This window comes from Lissotriton vulgaris, chromosome 3_1, assembly GCF_964263255.1.
Source record: "Lissotriton vulgaris chromosome 3_1, aLisVul1.2, whole genome shotgun sequence".
Taxonomy (NCBI): domain Eukaryota; kingdom Metazoa; phylum Chordata; class Amphibia; order Caudata; family Salamandridae; genus Lissotriton; species Lissotriton vulgaris.
In genome coordinates, this window is record NC_141689.1 from 1,104,034,907 (window position 1) to 1,104,057,295 (window position 22,389).

General features: G+C 41.3%; 1 protein-coding gene across 2 annotated transcripts in view; it reads right to left on the bottom strand.

Moving 5' to 3' along the window:
- The window catches only part of LOC147727491 (alcohol dehydrogenase E chain-like), a 523,815-nt gene that overhangs the window by 383,641 nt on the left and 117,785 nt on the right, over positions 1–22,389 (bottom strand). For both annotated transcript variants that reach the window (XM_086961567.1, XM_086961568.1), the window contains exon 3: positions 7,253–7,394. In XM_086961567.1, coding sequence (XP_086817693.1) covers positions 7,253–7,394 — 142 coding nt within the window. The remainder of the gene's footprint in view (positions 1–7,252; positions 7,395–22,389) is intronic.

Here is a 22,389-nt window from a genome sequence, read left to right on the forward strand (position 1 = left end):
ACTTTTTTTATAAGCACCACTGGTTAAGGGAGTTGTACAGAATCACAGGATGATGAGCCGACATCGGGATTCGCACCTGGTTCTCCAGTTCCACTGTCGGCAGCTCTGGCCACATCCTCATTCTTGTTGCGAAGCCAATTAGAACCTAACACTGCAGGAGCACCCCAGGGCAGGAATACTCTGCCCGTTGCCTGCCAGAGCGGCACATAAACACGCTCCATCTGAAAGGGTCATTTTCAGTAATTTTTTAATTGCACCCACCCGTACTTCAGGGCCTGAGCCCTGCTGTTTCTGGGAGTACCGGTACAATCCTTGCCCAAAAACAAGTTCCAGTACTCAGGGGGAGAAAACTGAGATGTGCCGGTGAGTACCGGCCCATTGAAAGCACTGGAGCCTAATGCTGATTTTTTTCAAGTAGGTGAGCACGTATCATGCGGGTGCGCCATTACACAGGTCCGTCTCACGGTATACTGTCTTGTTGGACCAGGAGGGGCAACCAAAGTGCTATCCTTATAGTGGTGGAAGGCTACAGCCTTCGTAGGTGTTAAAGCAGCATAAGGGTGGTGGTGGCAGCATACTGTGTAGTGAACAAGTCCTTTTTACCCTGTCACTGGAGTAAAGCATACAGGCTCACTTTTTTTTAAAAGTTCAGTTGCTTTGTGTTTGACTCACCATTGGCCTACTTCAGGTAGATGTGCAGTGCTGCGCCGGAGTAGTGACTCTGCGCTAGATGTGTGTGTGCCTGGGAAGGGTACTGTACATGGATTTTTATATGCTGCTGCCTGCTGTACTTATTATTGTTTTAACAGTGACTTTGAAATATCTGCACCTTCATGCACAAACCATTGGTTGACTAAACCAGTTTGATTTTTGTATGCTGCTGCCTGCTGTACTTGTTATTGTTTAAAAAGTCATTGTGAAATATTTCACAAAACCAAAGGGCCATAGTCCGATTAAACTGGTTAGATCTGATTTTTGTATGCTGTTCTGCTTGTTATTGTTTGACCAGTCACTTGTTTTTATCAGGCACTTTGAAAGTGTTTTTAGTTTGATGCAAGAAGAAAGGGGGATTTCTTTACAAAACATGCTTGAGTTTTGTATGTTGCTGGATTGCTGATTCTTTTATTATGCACTTGGAAACAATTTGCACTTTTCCTTAGCTTCACCAGCTACAGTTAGTATTGATTCTGTCATTAGGTACTTGCTAATATGGTTTGTTTTTACCCTACATGATGCGGTATTGATGGTGTTGTTTTCACTTGTCTATAATATGTGCACCTGAAATCATAGAATTAGCTTTGTTTACAATACCGAAATGATGAATACAGACACACATCTGCATCGATGTTCTGATGCATCAAAGCAGTTTTCATCCTCAGCCTTGTGTGCCTGCATGTTTATGCCCTGCTTACTAGTAAAGCCCTGATGGTAGATATTGAAATTGCATCCAGAGTTCATTTTAAATACTATTGAGTGGTTAATATTTTACAAAATCCCTGACAAACACAAGTGTGTGGCATGCAGAAAATTCACACCAGTTTATTTCTCTTGGTGCTGGCAGGATACTGGGTTATATCTTGAGTACTGCTCTTGTATATTGTCAGTCGAGTCTGTTAAATTGCAGATTTGGGTTTGTCTTTCAAAGTTTCAAGTTATTTTCCATCAATGTCCATTCTAATTCAGACCCTATGTAGTTGTTCCTTGTTCTTCAGTAATAGGTAGTTTCTCAAACAATACAACTGCTCCTTGGCATTGCTCTGATTCCTGTCTCAATTAAATAATCTGCTCTTGACAATAATGTTACAAATGGTCTAGCTTATATGGGAAGAGTGTTTCTTACTTTCTTTTTCGAATTTTGAGAACGCAAATATAGAGGCATTTCATTAAATGTTGGAGGTTTCAATTCAAAATATACCAGATTTTTGGGTGGTGGGGCAAAGTGGTGGGCGGTGGGTCAGGGGGGCCCCATCCATGTACTTTGCAGGGGGGGGGCCCTCAGGTTTCGTTACGCCACTGCTCTGTTCACAAAGCAATGGCCCCAAGTAGATAGCTCGATGACAACGTACCTGCTACAGCTCCTATGGCGCGAGCCAGTGATGCCTCAGAAACTTTGCCACATGATACTACGTGCTGACAAAAGACTGCAGGCCCGTGAGGAGTAGCACAGGCCTATAGCGTCAGTGAGGCTGCGGCGACCTGTGCCTGAAGTGACTGGCATCACATTGTGAGTGTTCCTGGCAGTGCGCATCAGCCTGCAGAAGGAGATGGAAGATTTAAAATACTGCAGCAGTGAAGGGAGAGTTAACCCTGCAGGACAGCTTGCACTTGAGGCTGCCAAATGACTGAGAGGCAAGCATCAAAAGGAAAGACGGCTGGCAGTGCCCTATGCTCCAACCAGCAACAGCAAGTGACTGAGGTGCGCAGAGTGACAGGCCTGGAGAGAGCGAGAGAGAGAGTCCTCAGAGAACAAGAAGGACTGTTGCACAACAAAGGCCACCCCAGCACAGAATAGCCATCATTGGCCCACCGAGTATGTCACACTGAGCGACCTACCTTAACAAGCATGCCTGCACTTGGGAAGGACCTAGTGCTGTGACGGCTTAGCCCCGAGGTGGAAGCAGTGCATCCTCGAGTGAAGAAGAGGCAAAGGAGGAAGGGTGACCCTCCAACCAGGGATTGGAGCATCAAGAAAATCCCTGAGGGAAAGGACAGGACATATGAGAGGTCCACTGGGAGAAAGAACACCCATGAGAGGTCTATGAGGAGAAAGAAGACCTGTGCGAGGTCTACAAGGAAAAGAGTCATGTCCTACCAACAGAACAAGAGTCAGGTCCTACAGAGAGGACAGGACGTGGCCAGGGTGGTCACTGTGAAGAGCAGGTCACAGGGAGAGGCCTGGTCAGGAGACAGAGGAGGAGAGACTCAGTCCTAGGAGTAGGACATAACCAAGGAGGTCTATGTAAAGTGTCCGTCACATCGAGAGGCTTGATCAAAAGGGAGACGAGAGTGGCACGATGCCACTTCGTGGAAGAGCAAAAGGAAGAAGAGCATGGCAAGATGTTAGAATGCCACATCACAAAGAAGAAGAGGAAAAAGAAGAAGCAGAGTGGCACAATGCCACGTCACACATAATAGGGATGAACAGAAGAGGGTGGCACGAGGCCACAGTACCACATTGCAAAGAAGAACATGAAGGAAGAGGAGAGAGAAGAGTGTGACAGACTTGTCACATGGAAGATCACTGACAGTCTTACGAATTGTCATCGGTATCAAGAGCATCATATAAGTTACCTAAGAAGCTCAGCACATCCAATGTGGCGCACTATATCCGTGAAATACCTGGAGAGTAGCAAGGTGCCCCTGGTCTCATAGGAGGCAGAAAACATTATACCCAGTGAAACTGAAGCCTGCTTAGGAGAACATACTCAACTGTACCGTTGGGGTTGCACAAGACTTGGTCGTGTCCCTTTTCAGACTTCTTCAGTGATCTCAGTTTTGGGACCTTTAAGGGGCTCTGAACAATCCACACCGGCCTGTGGCAATCCAGGGTCAAGGGCCTCAGGGAATTCAGGTGAGAGGGGAATCCCGACATGAGAGATGTGTCTGCAGCAGCTCCACGACCGGCATCAGGATGCACTGAGCTCGTGGACGGAGACTGGTCACACAAAGACTAACTGATGAAGGCGAACTGCACTACTCCTACATTGCTCACACGTTACTTGATGCTGCGACTTGCCAGCACCACTCTGTCTTTCCTGAGATATTGCCACAAGCTTTGATGTAATTACTGCGTACTGAATTTTTCATTGTCATGTAGCCATCAACTCAGCTGTACACTGTCACTGGCAATCTGTTCTCTTTCCTCCCTTTCTTCGCCTGTTGCATCAGAGATGCCCTACCAATATGCCCTGCTAATTATATTCTTTGTATGTTACCCAAAGCCGCACCGTGGCAGCACCATCCCCCTTTTTCTCAAGGTATTGCTCTAAACTTGAATGTAATTGATGTATTCTGAATTTTTATTGCTATATTGTACTCAGTCCAAGTGTGCCTAGCCGCTGGCAGTTCATTTCTGTGTTACATGAGTACCATGCTGACTGTATGTCTTATTTACCAATGTGCACAAACAAACAAAAGAAAAAGTTAATACAAATGATTTAAACAAAAAAAGACTACCTGATGAAGGTACGTGCACCGGAGTCCTGATGGCCAGTGCACCCTTTGTGGCTGCACGATCGACTTGGATGTGGTCCTTTTGGCAGTTCCTCAGCAAAGCATTTGTGCAGACTATGAGAGGCCCCACACAGTCCACACAGTCCTGTGGCAGCCCAGCAGAAAGTGCTCAAGGAGGTTCCCGTGAGAGGGGAGTCCTGGCATGAAAGGGAAATCTGAAGTGGCTCTACCAGCAGGCAATGGGAAGCATCATGGCCTTCAAGGTAGACTCCTATCCATCAATGTCATCCTCTGTCTTTGCAGGTTGGCCATCCATGGAGACAAAGTGTTTTCAATTTCATTTTTTGCAGCAGACTCCACCACAGCTCCTGATGCACGATCCTAGTGAAATGTGTAAATAGACGCCAACACTGTAAGACCAGGCGGAACAGAGCAACAGTGCCCATGTGGACTGCCTGAAGAGACTCAGTGATGTTTTGTTTAGTTGTTTTTTCTTTCCCAAAGGTTGGACTTTGTTTATTACTTTTACAATAAGGTTTGGGAGGGAGGCAGAGATCTGCTGGACACTGCCTAGTGTTCCAGTATATACCCTATGTAACAAGCACTCCCTAAGGCCTGGCCTCAACTCTCACCCCACACCCATCCATCACAGGTGTCAGGTGACCCTGCAAATAAAAAGGGGCGGGTGCACGTGCCCTTGGCCACTTCCAGTACCATACACTATGGGGCATATTCACAATGAAGTGGTGGAGCATGGCGTTAGCCTCCTTAGCTTAACGTCACACTCCGCCACATCAGAAATGCTGGGCTGCACCATATTTACAACAACATGGTGCAGCTCTGTGATTCCCCCTGCGCTGGCGCTAAATTTAGCAGCTTAGCTCCAAAGCAGGCACCCTTGCACCATAGTGCCAGGATGACTGTGTTGAGGGGAAGATTGGTTATGTACAGGAAGGTGTCCCTTCCTGCACATAAACAATCTTTAAATTGTGTTTTGTCACTTCTATGTGTGCTGCTTACTGCAGCACACATAGAAGTTACAAAATGTATTTTTTTAGGTCGAGCATTCGAGACCACTTGTATATACTTTAGTATATACTTATACTTATATGTGTTTATACTTTGTGGGCTCTGGAGATCAGCCCTAGGACTTGTCTGCTTCCGCATAGGGACTTTTTTTTCTGTTCAACTGCCTCTATTTAACTGTCTTGATAGAAAATAACCAGTAGAGGTCAGTAAAATACCAGAATACTTTCTGCTTGTTCAACTGCCTCTATTTAACCGTCTTGATAGAAAACGACCAGTAGAGGTCAATAAATACCAGAATTGCTTTCTGCTGAGGGACTTTCTTTTTTTATTTTTCTGGCAACTGCCTCTATTTAACTTTCTTGATAAAAAACGACCAGCAGAGATCAGTATAATACCAGAATCACTTTAACATTCTCTAGATTCCAGTCCATATAAATTGTCTTCCAAGAGCACCGGTAGACAATAATATTTTTTTAAATCTAGTATTTTCAGTGATATGACAACCGAAGGCCCTGATTTTATATTAAAACCAACGCTTTTGACTATACATTTCCCGCTGAAAGGCAATATTTCTTTCCATGTGTTCCCATATCTAGTGTGTCACGCAGTTTGGTGCTTATTTTCCCTCCATGTTAAAGAACAGTATATGTTTCAGCACCCAGGTTAATGTGCTGCATAGCTAAATACATATAAGGTCCCAAAGGTGAGACCGATTGCATTGCAAATGCTTGTTTTCAAAGATTGTTTATGTGCAGGAAGGGTCACCTTCCTGCACATAAACAATCAATGGACTTTTGCTGTTTCTATGTGTGCTGCACAATGCATCACACATGGAAACAGCAAAAACAAGGAAAAATGCTTAATTTCTCCTTGTTTTGCCTGTTTAAGAACAGGTTTAATCTGGTCTTAATTTTGGCATTGGCTCCTATGTAAATAGGGGGCAATGTCAAAATCAAGGGGTTTTGCGGTGGAACAGCAACCGCAACACCCATTGCCCTCCCCTTTCACGCTAAGTACAGCATGAAAGGGTGGCCTATTTACAAGGAAGACTTAAGCCACGTTGAGTGGCTTAACACTGCCTTGTAAACAAAGCGAAGCCTCTGAGCCTCCACAACATCGCTGGAAGTGATGTTCTGGTGGCGATATGGGCTTGTAATTATGCCCCTATGTGTCTGCGTGTCATTTGTATGGCTGAATGAGGGCCCTAAACCTTACAGTAAGTTTTCATTATTCCAATCTGGTGAAGATTTTTCCTTGTCCAGGGCCAGCCACTTCTCTTCCACATTGATTACCCGTCCCTTTTACTGTCGGCCCTTCACACTCCTATTATTTGTGTTAGAAAGAGTATGTTCCCTGCATTATTTATATGCACATCTCAATTGTGATGAACTATTATTAACTCCTTTCAAGATTCTGACAAATCTTGTAAATCTCCAACAAATGGTGTTTACAAGTTACCACAGTTAAAATATGGTTGACTTTGTTTTAAAATATGCATCGTTCAGTGCACCCAACCAAGCTTCCTTTTTATGAAACAATACATAAAAGTACAGTTAGCACTACTGCAACAAGTGCAAAACAACACGAGACCTTTAGAGTGAACAAAGAAATTGGGTTGCTTGTTGTTGTGCTGGTCCCCGTAACCATGGGAAGCATGAATGATCCTATTGTCTGTTACCAGGAGTGTACCTATCAATAGTGCCACATGGTTAGTGGTTCTGTGGCGTAGGGGAGTGAGTGGCCCAATGCACCTCAACTCTGTCTCTAGTAATAAAACTGGGGCTCTGTGGCTCCTTTCCTTGTTTCCATCATATTCTGTGGCAGCCTTTCTTTGCCTCTGACTTTTTTATACATAAATCCAATTAACAATATACTTATTGATTGACAGCTCTCAATAGCAATTTCCATTCCATTGATATTTTTATGAGAACTATGTACAATACAGTAACTTTGTAAAATACATCAGAAATATTCACACAGGGATTTCAAGGTTTCCTGCTCCCTCAATGCATTTGTACACAAAGGCCACTATGGTGTAGGTTGACCCCACCTGGTTGTACTGAGGTCACTGCTCTTCCAATGCTCTCGACAATTCCAGCACCTTCATGGCCCAAAATCACAGGAAATGTGTCGTTCGCATGAAGACCTTCGAGCACATGATCATCTGAGCGACAAATTGCAGAGGCGACCATCTGTGAAGGTAAATGAAAATGAAGCGGTCACTGTGTAAAATGTTTGGGTGTGTTTGACAGTGTATCAAAAGAGATAGCACTGAGCGGCACAGTACAAAGCAAAGCATCATGGGCTTGTAGCACACTGTTTTATCAGAGGAGACGCTCATCAAGTTAAGCTTAATATGGAAACATCACCCCGGGCCTTCCCCGGCTTCCCCATCACAGAACTAAATACATGAGGCTGCCACCTTTCGCCACATCCACCCTACTCAAGTATCGACAAACAGGAGTATTTATTTCCATCCTGATATTCCCACCACCTCAACTCATACCCACCCCTCCCACTCCCAGACCTCTCTGCAGATAGCACGCCTCTATGGGTAGCCAAGAAAATGAAGGTGGGAGGGAAGGGCCCTGTGTCAAGGAGGACTTGGGTTCAAAGTATTGACAATTACTGCTAATAGGTTGAACACTATCACGGATAATGTGAAATATACACTGGTACGGACATGCTATTTGTGTTACCTTCTTTAATTTCAGATAAAATCAACATTGTAGAGAACCTGATTAGGTGTGGCCTAAATTAAAATCATGCTAACTGATAATATTTTGTTAAATGTGCATTTCATGAGTCAAGGGTAAATTGGGCCTCTGAAGCAACAGCAAAAACAGCTCGGATTGTAAACTGACTTGGCGGGTAACAAGAGTGCTCTGTGCTGACTGACTGCTTGGTAGTCATTATCTACACAGAGTTTCAATCCAAAAAAGAATTTGCCTTAGTACTGCTAATATTCAGAGGAAAGAATAGGTTAGCTCAGTTTTCCACCAGAAAGAAATGATTGGCACTTGACAAACATTTGTTATAATTTTTGTTTAAAAATTGATATCGAAAGAAGAACCTCAGCAAAATTAGTTTATGCATACCCCTCATAGGACCCTCACTTGTCTTGGAATCCAATTAAATTCCCCCAGTGTACAAACTGCTTCCTGTAGATGCCCATGCCCTGCAAGCTTTCCTCCTGCTCCAAACCAAAAACGTGTTTACTTCAATTGACTTCAAAGAGACCACCCTCAAAAACATTTGACCTCACCGCCCTTGGTGACTCATATGTTTGTTGGATATGCATCATAAGAGCAACTGCAGACTAGGAACCTTGGTGTTGCTTCTCATTCACCACTATAAAAGATACTAAACGAACTGGATTCTTTATAATGTGAAACTGAAATTATTTCAATTTTATATTGGACTATTAAGAATAGTTTTGGAGAGTTGCTTGGAGGAGATCCAAGTCTGAGGGGCGCTAGGTGAGCTCCCATCAGGCGTGCACCATGATGCCCATTTCAAATATTTAATGATTGCAGCCTACCCTGGGGACTAAATTAATTGCAGATTGCAGAACTGGATCTGCTGGTCCCACTCACCAGATGTTGCCTATGGCTACCTTGAAGGTTCTGGCCAGAATTGGTACCACAAGGTCCGATGTCCCACTGTTTGACTTAGCAGCCTTGATGTGTCTCGGCGTGGATTCTGAATAAGAGCAGCTCAAGATACAACTTAAGTCCCACTGCTTCTACTGACGGAGACTCGCAGAATTTGACTGGGCAGTGGGGACTGGATCAAGAGCGGGTTCTCCAATTGCAGTGACTCACAATGAGCTTTTTATGTGCCTCCATCTGTGCCCCTCTTTCTGCTATAAACTCAGTTTTACCATTCTGGGGAGAAGTACTTTAGAGCCTAGATGGGAGTAGTTGGAAGTTCAGCTTGAAATGTGGAACTCCATTCTACTGAGTTCTCAACATGAACTTGCTGTGCTTCCCTTTGTGGCCTCTATCCTCGTCCGTTTGTATTAAGTACAATGGGAAATCCAATCAACCCTTGACGAATTGGGGAAAATAGTATGAACTGGTAGGTGTGCCATCAAGGGATTTGTTTCAATACCTAATTTAAAATAGTTTGTACTCTTTACTCAATGTATGTGTTTGTATCTCACTTGCAGATTAATTTATTTTATGTATATTTTAAGCTGTTCATGCATAAACAATTTTTGTACAATTCTGGTTCTCTAGTAAAGTATGAAAACATCAGAATTTATCAGAAAGTATCGCAAAATATATAAAAAAAACATGCGTGTATATTAAAAAACGGATTTTATCTTACACAATTATAATAAAGGGTACTTGTTAGTTTAACACACAATTAACCTAGGTGTGGAGAAATAAAGATATTTTTGTCCTTCACAGTAACAATTGTGTACACTTTTTTCAGGTAGAATTAAGGCGAAACAACTGATTGATACTGAAGAACACAGCCTATGATGACATTATACAGAAAATGAGTGTAATTGTCGACATTTCGGGCTTTAAGCTGTTGTCTGCAAGACCATCTTCAGGACTATACAAGTTATAATGGTTGACCCTGGAAAATCAGTGTGAAAATCGCTGTCACTGTGGCGTCCATAAATATATACAGCCAATGGATATTTCATGTAGAGGAGTGGATCTTAATTTAAAAAAATTGTAGTTAATTTTAAGAGACGATGCGTTTGATATTGGTCTCTTTTCAATACATAAGAGGAAATATACCTGAGATTCATTGAAGCAAATCACAGTTGCAATCTTATTTATAAACAAGTCGGCGACTCTGCCAGTGAGTGTGTTATCCGATGCGATTTTGCTACAACGGTTCCCAGATTCATTCTCGGCGCACATCATCGGCCACTGCGGACCGCAAATGTAGTTGCAAAACAATAGTACATACCCTTTGGACTCGCTATTAGGAAGAAACGTCCTTGGCACCCCTCTTCCAACTAGCAAGTCGCAAACCGTATTTTGCTAGTCAGTAATTGGTTACCGACTCGCAAAATAGGGTTTGTATTTAAGCCAGACCAGGTTTGCATGTTCCAAACAGGCCGACTTTCCGTTTGCGACAGCAAAAACCATTGTACATCTGGCCCCAAGAGGCGAGGTGATTTATGCATGAAAGTTACCCTCATAAGAAGTGTCCAAGAGAAGGTTGGAACTGAGTGGCTATTTTATGTATGTATTTATTTAGTAAAAGCAACATACACTTTTCAGCCATAAATGTAGTACAGAGAATCTCAAATGGAGGGTGCTGAAAAAATTCAGATATTCTTTTTATTTAAATACCAATTGATTGGGATTCATAAAATATGCCAATATCAATATATGATTAGCAGTGTACCTGGCAAAACTCCATGTAAGATAAGGACACTGACAGATAAATCTTCCTAAAGGCTAAGGCACTCATTACGAAGGCGGAGGGACCACCACCGCCGGGACGGCAGTAGCAGTCTCTCTGCCTTCTGGTTCCCATTTTTCCCCCACCACATTAGGATGGCGGGGGGAATCGCTCACTGACTGCGTCGTTCAAAAAGACCTCCCTCCATGCTTCTGCCATGGCAATTGTCCCGATTGCCTGGCGGAGTGGTCCAGCATGTGTGAATTGGCGGCGGTGCCTAGCAGGCACCGCCCTCCAGATTGCAATGCTGGCGTCAGCCAGCCTTTCCATGGCGACCATGGAAAGGCTGACAGATGCCGGGATCTGGGACCGGATGTGGGCCCCCTCTGTGTGTGGGGAAGGTAAATGTGCACTGGGGGGGTACCCATGGTACCTCCCTACATTTCCATGCACAATGTAGCAGGCACTGCATGGTGCCTGCCATGTTGTGCATGCAAATGCACTACGTGCCATATGTGCATTGCGAACAGCAGCACCGTCCGCAATGTTCTGGGACCTGGATGCGCCCGCCATAGTGGTGAGCACATCCTAATACACTGAGTGGGACCTCCACCTTACCGGCAGCGCCAAAATAAGTAAGAACTTTTGAATATTGAAATATTTCCCTGAAAATAAAGTTGATAGATTCAATATGCGTTAAAACATTATTCGACAAACATGGCTGCCAGGGGGAGCGAATATCGCTGAAGTCTTTCCTTACTTACCACCATCCTTAGACGCCAATCAGGCGGGACTATTCTCATTTTAAATGCACTTCCTGCATTTGACACTGTTACACTTTTTACAAGCACTGATAAAAGCTGACTTGCTGAAACACGTCTGCTGTTGAATAAAAGTGGATTACAGTCCCCATGAGTGCCTATGTGTGCAATATTATCGCATGCACTGGAGCTGGTTTTTAACGTGAGTTCCATCCTCACGAATTTAAGGGCACCCGCCGGTGTTCGATAAAGCCTGTATTCAATGGAATTGGAGCTTTGATATATATAATATAGATAGATATATATTATTTCGTTATTTTTTAAATATAAGATTAAGAATGTTTATGACCATGTGATGGATGATGTCACTGTCAGGGGCGAGCACACTCTCTTTGTATCAATATAAAAGCAACAAAAAACGTTATTGACTTACAGCGTGAACTAGGGCTCGTGAAAGCCTGAAACTCGTAGCTGTTCTGTGCAAAATAAAATTACTGCACTTGATTCTGTGGTCCGTCTCCTTCTCTCGCTGGCGTTGCAGGATTGCTTGCTGGAAGTGGTGTGGAGTTCTTCGAATATTAAAGCGGAATCCGGTTTGTTTTTGCCATACGGACCCCCTCTCTTGTAAAGTGGCAGCCGCCTACAAACCTCTCCTGTGCTCCGTGGCGGAATACTGAGCGGCTGCCCCTTGACCTATTGCCATAGCGATGAAACCGACGAAGGAATCGTTAGACTGGGCGGGTCGGAGGACCTACGGTTGGATGGTTCCTGCAATTCGGTGAGTGATTAGACGATACGCGGTCAGGTTGGGGAGGTAATTGAACAGGAAGCATAGAAGATCCGGCACTATCAACTCCGGGTCGCCTTTCACAATTGCACAGTAAAAATGTCAGCAGAAACAGAAGCAATGAAACAACGCGAAGAAGCGGCTGAAGAAATGTTTAGTAGTGCGTCTGGCACTAAAAGAAAAAATACAGCACGTAATGAAGATACTAATGATGCTAGCTCAATGGACATTAAAAAGTTGTTTAAGGATTTGGAAAGGAATAAAAAGAGCGAGATAACAAAATGATGGGAGCATAGATCGCTAAGCAAATACGCCGAAGTTGGCAGAATTCCTCGTGGCTTGCGAATCCTGCTAGCCCCCAGCTTTGACAAACCAAACCCAGCCATGTTGAAAGAATGGGGGGAGAGCAATTTGTCAGCCTCCATGAACTTTGTCCACATTTTAATCAAATATGCGGTCATTGCTCTTGAAAAGATATTGGAGGAAATTGAAAAACTAACTGAGGAAATTAACAAAAGAGGAGCAAGTGAAGAAATCAAAAAGCTGAGTGATTTAATGAATGAAAGATTACATAAACACGAGGAAAGAATTACATTGAGAAAGGCACACAAGTTTGCCCGTGATGAAGATGATTACAACAATGGCCAAATACTCACGTTCGCACGGAAATATAATGCGAAAAAGAGACAAGAGTATAGCAACAAAAAAAGCAAAGCTATGGTGCCACCGGGGGATGACTCTACTAGTGGAACATCCCATATTCCGAACGTAATGAGTGTTACAATTGAAAGCAATGAAGATCAAACAAGCATTGAAACGGTCTCCATCACAAGCGATTCAAGTTGTAATTCAGCTCTTTCCAATCAATTTCCAACAACCAGACTAGACTAAGCAGAGGAACTTGATTTTTTAGTGGAAGAGAGACTTCAAATGTCACGTCCTTTGTTGACAAGGCAGCAAACAAAAAAAGAATAAACAAAAGGCGAAAAGAAAGGAGACGGAGATGCAAACAAAAATTAGCAAAAAAAGAAGAAAAAAAGCAATTGGAGCAAAAGACGGTAGAGGACAGTACAATAATCAATTTATCCACTGTCACCTTAAGCAAGGCAGAAGAACAGTTATTGGCGCTTGGGCTTAACTACTGTCCTACCCAAAACTTCAATTACGCCATGACAAGAGTGGATGTGTTTTGCTTCATCCGTAAGCTTAAACTACAGAAATATTTTGCCTTCAAAAATGCCAAAGTCACAACTGAAAAAGATGACGGTGGTGCTGCAACTCAAGCACCCTTCTTATCATCGGACGCAGAAACTGTTCTGACAATACATGACTTGAATAACACCACAGAAACACCAGAGTCAGTTTCTGATATTGACCAAGCGACACAAATCAGACTAAACAAGATTGATATCTTCCAGAAAGGAGCAGGTCTAAGTCCCTTTAAAACAAAAAGCAACTTCACTCCTATGATGCCTAAAGATTGCATAGACGTTTTCCATGAGTGTGTTACAAATGACCTTAAAAAATTGTATCGAACAACCAACAACAGAAAGAAGAAGAGATATTCACACAAGATGAGAGTATGATAAACTAATGAAGAAACTTGCAGAAAATAATGAAATAGTATTTAAGAACTCAGACAAAGGTGGAAACTTGGTCATCTGGCCCAAAAAAGACTACATATTGGAAGCCACCAGACAACTGAATGACAAAGACTGTTATGTTAAGACTAACGTAAAGGAATACACCAAAGCTAAAGAAAATTTGCAAAAAATGCTTGGACAAAGGCGTTTGGAAGGCTTGATTTCGCTAGAAGAGTATACATTTATGAATATTGAATTTCCAGTGTTACCCTCGTTATACCTTATCCCAAAGGTACATAAACTTATCAATCCTCTCCCAGGGAGACCAATCATCTCCGCTATTATTAGCATGGGAGAGGATGTGGGGGAATATATAGACTTCTTCTTGCAAGAGTTTGTTAAAAAGTTACCCAGTTATGTACGTGACAAGCGATTTCTTATGTAAAATTCTGAATCTTACATGGAGTGATGATATGTTGCTATTGACATTAGACGTAGAATCGCTCTACACAAGCATTAGTCACTGTCAAGGGTTAGAAGCCATCAAACACTACTTATCCAGCAGAAATATAGAATTTTACGAACATAACAAAATGATCATTCAGCTCATTGACTGGTGCCTGAATAATAATTTCTTTGCCTTTGGATCGGATATATTCAGACAAGTCAGAGGAGTGGCTATGGGGTCCTGTTTCTCCCCCAGCTACGCGTGTTTACACGTTGGCTGGTGGGAGAAACAGGTCCTAGAGAGGCAACATAGTCATTGGGTAGATAACCGCATCTGCTGTTATCTCCGCTACATAGACAATATTTCCGTCTTGTGAAGGGAGGATGAACAGCAAGCCCTTAAATTTGTGGAGGACATCAACCAGAATTCCCGAAACCTTCATTTCACATCCCATATTAATAAGAGCAAATTTGAATTTCTGGATGTTGAAATATATGTGGAGAATGCAATGATTAAGTCTACCTTACACCTTAAATCCACCGCAGGGAATGCTATTTTGCATGCATCCAGTATGCATCCTAGACATCTTATATCTAGCATTCCCTATGGTGAGATACTACGCTTGAATAGAATCTGCAGCACATCCCATGACTTTGAAAAATGCCTTGCTGATATGGTCAAACGTTTCAGAGCACGGGGCTACACAGAAGATATTCTGCAAAAAGCTATTCAGAAAGCTAATACAAGACCTAGAGATAGCCTTTTTAAAAGAACTGACATGAGAGAGGATGAAATAGAACCTGTTACCACAATACATGGAGTAAGAGAAAAAACAGAAAATGCAAATATCTGTCCACGGTTAATTACAACCTTTAGCAGCGATGACAGAAAACTGAGAACTATTATTAATAAGAACTGGTCGATTGTATTAACTTACCCAGTTCTCTCCGACCAACTTCCAGTTACTCCTAACATTACCTTTAGACGGGCCAGTAATATGAGGTCTGCCTTGGATAAAGCAGCACCAGAAACAAAACAGAAACAGTCCTGGCTACATCCCAATAAAGGTTTTAAGAAATGCACCAGTTGCCGTGCATGTAAATTTGGCATAAACAAAGCTAGCTATTCCACTCCCTTTAGCACAAATGAAGTACCCATTAGAGGCAATTTTAATTGCAAAACAGACTTTGCAGTATATGTTCTCACGTGCACCTGTGGTTTAAATTATGTGGGAAGCACAAAGCTACAGGTGCACGTGAGAATTCTGCAACATCTAAGGGCCATACTCCATAGTGACCCATCCTACCCGGTGGCCCGCCACTTTAAAGACGTTCACAAAAAAGATCTAAATTGTCTTAGATACTATGTGGTGGGGGCCATCTCGATACTCAAAAGAGGAGGCAATCGCATGCGCTTACTACGACAATTGGAAACAAAAATGATCTTAGAACTCAACAGTAAGTGGTCGAATGGGTTAAACAATATTGAGGAAATGCACAGCTTTGTTTAGTCTCTCATATATTCCTATTTATTCCTACCTATATATGTCATAATATTTAGTCTTACATCACCCAGTCCCAGTATATAGGTTCCCTAATTCTGAGGACTTAGACTTGGAGGAATATTGGCTAATAACATCTGGTCTTGCTTTTCATATAACATCTACCAGAATATGTAAAAATGTAAAAATGAATTTATATTTATCTACTATAATTACACTATTTATTGATAGGTTTTACATCAATTACTGTAAGTATAGAGTATGAATGTTAACAATAATACAAATGTGAATATATATATATATATACGTAGTATTTATCTTTCTCAGCCTAACATGTGTAATATTTTATGAAATCTCTCTCCTTTTTTGTACGGAAATGTTATGAAATATTTTATCATGTTTTGGATAAGTGTATATATTTCTACTTTATAGCATAGGTCATTTTATGTAATTTTCTAATTTTCTAAATTTGTATCTTTTTATGACTTATACGTTACTATCTTTGACTTTGTATAGTATCACTTTTTTACTGTTTTGATGAATTTTAGAGGGTAATTTATATGGTTTTAACTAAATTATTGCAGGGCTCTGCAATGGTTGATAGTTACAATATTGATACGCCTCACATATCAAACAGTCTTATGCACTTTATATTTATATCGAATTTTGTCTTCTTTGCACCTCCAAAAATTTGCACATCTGTTTGCACTTTATATATATTTGCTGCTTTGCACATATTTTACCATTACATCCATGGTCGTTTTCTTTATGATTCATATATTGGATTACCACGATCTAGCACATATGATATCCAATAATTGAGCCTTTATTCACTTTGTGATGTATTTACACAGACAATTGCTCAATGTCAAACAGCTAACAGTGGATTTATCCAGTGATAATATGATTTTAGAAAGGCTTTAACTTTATGGAAAGAAATGTAATGGCATTTATGCTGTTAAAGGGTCTGCTTTTCGTTATTTTTTAAATATAAGATTAAGAATGTTTTCTATGTTTATGACCATGTGATGGATGATGTCACTGTCAGGGGCGAGCACACTCTATAAAAGCAACAAAAAACGTTATTGATTTACAGCGTGAACAAGGGCTCGTGAAAGCCTGAAACGCGTAGCTGTTCTGTGCAAAATAAAATTACTGCACCTGATTCTGTGGTCCGTCTCCTTCTCTCGCTGGCTTTGCAGGATTGCTTGCTGGAAGTGGTGTGGAGTTCTTCGAAGATATATATATATAAATATATATATGTTTGTGAAACTGAAAACACAATTCTGCAGCCCTGATTAGGTGCAGCAACCACACAAATATAAAAGAAAATAGACATACAGCCCTTGGGTTTTCACCCAGCTGCACTCAAATATATGATAGAATAATACTGCAAAGAAAGGGGATACATTGAATAGAGGTGGTGCATTACCAGATATCAGACAGCACTAATGGACTTGTGTTTTGATTCGCTAGGGATACAGAAGCCATGATTAAGAGGACTGAAAACATTTAAATTGACAATGAACAGGAAATACTGATCAAATTAGTTTATCGTTACCTATCTTAAGTTGGTACTCTGAACAATTTATTTGAATTTGATGGGGAACTGGACCATTAGTGTAAAGGAACAAGCATGAGAGCAACTTGTTCTCCCATGTTTATTCCTTCACATTAAAAAAAACGCACATTGAAAAACTGCAATGGCCCGCTCCTGCAGTCCCCATAATGGGTGCTTTCTGGGGGGCCAGCAGGGGCTGCTAGGGCCTTGGGGCTCCTGCTGTAATTCAAAGTCCATGGCCATCAATATATGCCATGTTGTGAGTGCCTCAAGTGGGCACTGGGGCACCCAATAAAAAAAAAATGAAAAAGAATAACAAACGAGCATCGGGAGCCACTCATTTGTTATTTACTGCTCCTGCGAGGAGCGCCCCATAATGCTCTGTGAAGGCTTTTTTAAAATTTATTTTTTCTTCATGGTGGTGCCCCTAGAAGGAGCATAGGGACCATCAACCATTTGTATTCATGTTGTGAAGGACTGCAGGGAGTGGCAGCAGCTGCCAGCAACATACAAAAGAAATAATAAAGTAAGTCTCCTGGGTCATTGAATCCATGACCCAGGAGAGCTTACCATATTTTCTAAAGCATTTCAAGTTGGCACTTTATGCTCTTCCCTTGCATTGCAGGGACCCCTTGTGTTGGCTGGGTCTATGGTTATACTTTGTGGGCTAACATTTGTTTTTTAAAGTCGAAGGGCCTAATTATGATGTCGGATGGTCTGCCACTGATGGCCTGCTGGTGGCGGTCCATTAGACATCCGGTGCCGCGGTCCAACTGTCACATTATGATGCACAGCGTTTGGAGGCAGCGGGCGGCGTTTGGAGGCAGCGGGCGGAATGTACGACTGACGCTTCCAATGGCTCAAAGAGCCCATAGGACCGTCAGTCGGATTGTAGTCCCTACATTAGGGGCGGTGCCTGCTCAGGCACCGCCTTAATGATTACGATGGCTCATTCAAAAGGCCTTTTTATAGCGGTCCGACCGCAATGAAAAGGCAACTGGAATGGGACTCTTGGGGCTCCTCGAAGACCTCTGCTATGAGTGCATGGGGATACCTGTGGTGCCGCAATATCCTTGCCCGTGTTCCAGGCACAACAGGGTGCCTGGCACATGCTGCATGGATGCCTAAAAACGTCAGTTTCTCCATTGTGGCTTGTGCTGTGTCTATTTATACAAAATTACCCACTCAACCATCCTGATGCATTGTGGGAGATGTGGTTCTCATCAGTATAGGTGATCTTATTTACAGTGAATATTGTCTTTTAAGTACAATATTTTTGTAAATCCTTTTGGCAATGTTCTCGTTTGGTTAAGTTCACATCTTTTTAACCCTTTATCAATGTTTTTCCGTCTCGGCTAAGTGCCTTGGAATATATTTGTTTCGGCTCTTTTTGAAACCGTCTAGCAGGGTTCTCAATATTATTTTCGTATCTTGTTTCTGGCTAATGTTTTGATTTGTAGGTATTTACAAATGTACATGTAGTTCCTCGTCCCCATTAAGACCAATAGGCCGCTTGGTTTGAAGTCTGATGATTAGTTTTGATTCCAAACATCTTAATTTTTTGGTCCTTTCTCCACCTCTTTCATATACTGGGACTGTGGCCAATCCCTAGTATTTCATTTGTTGCCAATTGGAAGTTTGGTGTGTTTTCATATGTTTGGTCATGGCATACGTATGATCATCATTTTGAATTGCACAGATGTGTTCTAAGGTTTTTGTTTTTGAGCTGACGAATAGTGCTTTCAATATATCTGGCTCCGCAGTTGCACTCTAGCATTTATACAACATACATGCTTTCAGAGGTGATGCAGTGAGGAGGATGATTGCAAACAGAAACAGAAAGAAAGCCATAAAAGGTTTCTTAGCAGAGGATATAAAGCTCAGGATATTGACATAGCAGTAGCCAAATCTAGGAATGTGGCCATAATGGACCTTATGCAGTACAGGGTTAAAAAGACCATCAAATCAGGTATGGAGGAACCGACAAGGGTAATTTTGTCTTATTCCCGGCAGGAAAAACAGATTAGGTCCATTGTTAAAAGAAATTGGCCAATCGTGAGGGGGGACCTTGTGATTGGTAGACTTCTGCCCAACTTTCCGGCTGTTACATTTAGAAAAGCTAACAGTATAGGCAGCATGCTTACCAGTAGCAACCTTGATACCAGAGTAAAAAGTACATGGCTGACGGCAAGAAAAGGATTCTTTAAATGCGCAACTTGTAAAGCTTGCCAATATGGCATGAATACAACCAGCTACACCACGGCATTTAATAACAAGCCGCGCAGCATAGAACAACATCTCACGTGTAAAACAGAGTATGCTGTGTATGTTTTAACATGTAGCTGCAAGTTGCAATACATTGGTAGTACAAAGCTACAGGCGCATAAAAGAGTTCTTCAGCACATGCGAGCTATTACGAACAATGATGAGAGTTACCCTGTAGCAAGACATTTTAAACAGGTCCACAATAATGATTTGAAACATTTTAAATATTTTCTCATAGATGCAGTGAGTCCCCAGAAAAGAGGAGGGGATAGGGAGCTTAAACTCAGAAGAATGGAGACATCGTACATTCTGTAATTAGACTCCAAACACCCTAGGGGGCTCAACACTAGTGAAGATTTATATACGTATCTAGGACAGATGAATTTTGATAAAAACTGGCAATCTGTAAGTGTTCAAATTTCTGCAAATATACGTCGCGTTTTTCTACTGTCTTTTCTACCATCTTTTTGTATTAATATAGCTTTTACACGGAAGATATTTAAATATTTATATTTATATATGTTTTTGTAGAGGCATATTTTAGGACTATTTATATATTTATACATGATATTTATGACTGGATTTTAGATATAACATTTTGGAAAAGGTATTTATATACATTTATATATCTATTCTTTATAGTCTGAGGTCCCAATATATTGATATGATTACATGTATTACATCTTCATATTTATGGTCCTTTGCAAGTTTGCACTCTACAAGAATATTATATCTTCTAGATGCTAGTTTGGTTTAAAGGAAAAAGAGAAAAAACATATGGTTTTGTGTGCTGATATATCAGATTAAGAAACGCTCAAATGAGGTATTTGTAAGAGAAATATATCTGCAAAATATGATACATTAACGTGATGCACTGATTTTTATTGAGTTTTCTTAGGGTTCAGGGATTATTTTCAGCACATGTTTATTATGTTTATTATTATTTTTTAGTATGCACAAAAATATTAAGGGTTAGCACGATTTATCATTAACAAAGTATTGGGGCATGGACTGAGAAATTGTTTGGGTGATGATTATGTGTTTCAGCATTGAAGCTAAAATCTTGTGTAAATAACAATAGGATATACAAAGCAAAAAGGAATTGAATACTTATGTGCATTTAAGCAGTTATTCTCCTTTGACTATATCCAAATGCAAACTTTAATGTGGATAATGAATTTCTCACTTTTAAAGACATGCCGGCTATGAAACACAGTATTTTTACTATGTCCATGCTTTGATTGTTAATGCACTTGCACTTTAAATAGCGAGGTAAAATGTAAGAGGGTGTCATGTGATCAAGGGCGGGAGCGCCCGAAACGCGTAGTGGCAGAGATGGCTGAATAAAGGAAATCAACTGCGCAATACTTTTGGGTCCACGCTCAATTTTTCTAAAAAGTAATTGTAATTTCGAGCAAGAAGCTATATATATATATATATATATATATATATATATATATATATATATATATCCACGAAAACGCTGTCTCCAACTCTTCACAAGACAACAAGTCGAGGCCCAGTTTGCATTTTAAGTGAATTTATTTAAGCAACAACACCCAACGCGTTTCGCAGCCTTCGCCGCTTGCTCACGAGTGACAGGTTGTGTTTAACCAATAAAGATATATACAAAAACGGAAACTTAGTCATGTGACTTAAGATAAACAGTGAAATCAGACTCTCAACATTTAACATTGCTTCATGTCAAATAATACACTGATACAATTATTCGCTTTCATTGCATCACAGTTACTGATATAATGTGTGCATTCCAGTATTCAGATTTTCAGAAATGATTTTGCCATTTGTGAGAACAAACACGATATTTGCGCTTTAAGTACTACTTGTCCCATAATGCATCTTATTGGGCAAGTAAAACATTCCCCACTCGTATGTATTAAACTAAATGCCGATTTTTCAGCGCAATTACCTGAATTGCTTCATTCAGCGAAGTGCCTCCCATCGCACAATGTTATCGTGGGTTTAAATAAACAAACAAAATCAGTTTATCTATTTGAGCGAACAAATAACGAAATATAGGTAATCCAATTACTATAGTCTGGCCCCTGCGGGCATTTCTTGAAAATATGCTTAAATCTTTTGCACATTTCATTAACATAGCCATCAACAACCCGTATTGAAGCATACTACTTGAGCCCAAGTGGGCTGGTAACCTTCAATCGATGTCTAATGCTTCTCACTTGAAACATCACAGTTCAGCTTTCATTGTGCTTATTGCACTCATGTTCACTCTACTTGTGGCTTTCAAACGTATTCACACACTCTGGAATGCAAAAGAATCTTGAGTGATCTGAAAAATGAGAGAGTATACCCATTAAAATTCAGTTGTGACATTTTTACACATAATGTCATTATAATTTATCATTAAAACATTCATTTCCATGAATTCATTGTACTCAGCAAAATTCTTTAAAACTAAACCTGCACTAGCACATTATTATCCCAGGTGAGATGCCAGCCCTTCATCAGCATTATGTCCTGATGGAAAGAGTGTTTGGAATTTGATTATGAACCTAGATTCCAATCTTCTCAGTTCTCTCACCCGGTCACCGCCTCTTTCCCTCTAAGGTATACAGTCTAATACCACAAACGATAATAGGTTCGTGTTTTGGTTGTGTTCATTATAGATTATATATAAATGTTTGGAGTCTTTCTTACCGGTCTTAAGATGGCGGAATGGTTCTCAAATTCAGCTTTTGTAGGCCCTCATTTCTCCGAGATATGGGCGACCCCTTCCGGTACCCATGGTGCTGGGGGCTGTGAAAATCCTAAGCAGCCAGTGCCCTCCAGAAGGAGTCCCAAGAGGAAAAAACTCAGTTGGGAAGAACCTCAGATGACGAGGAGACTCCAGGAACAACAGAGAAGATATGAGCCAGGATTCACAGAG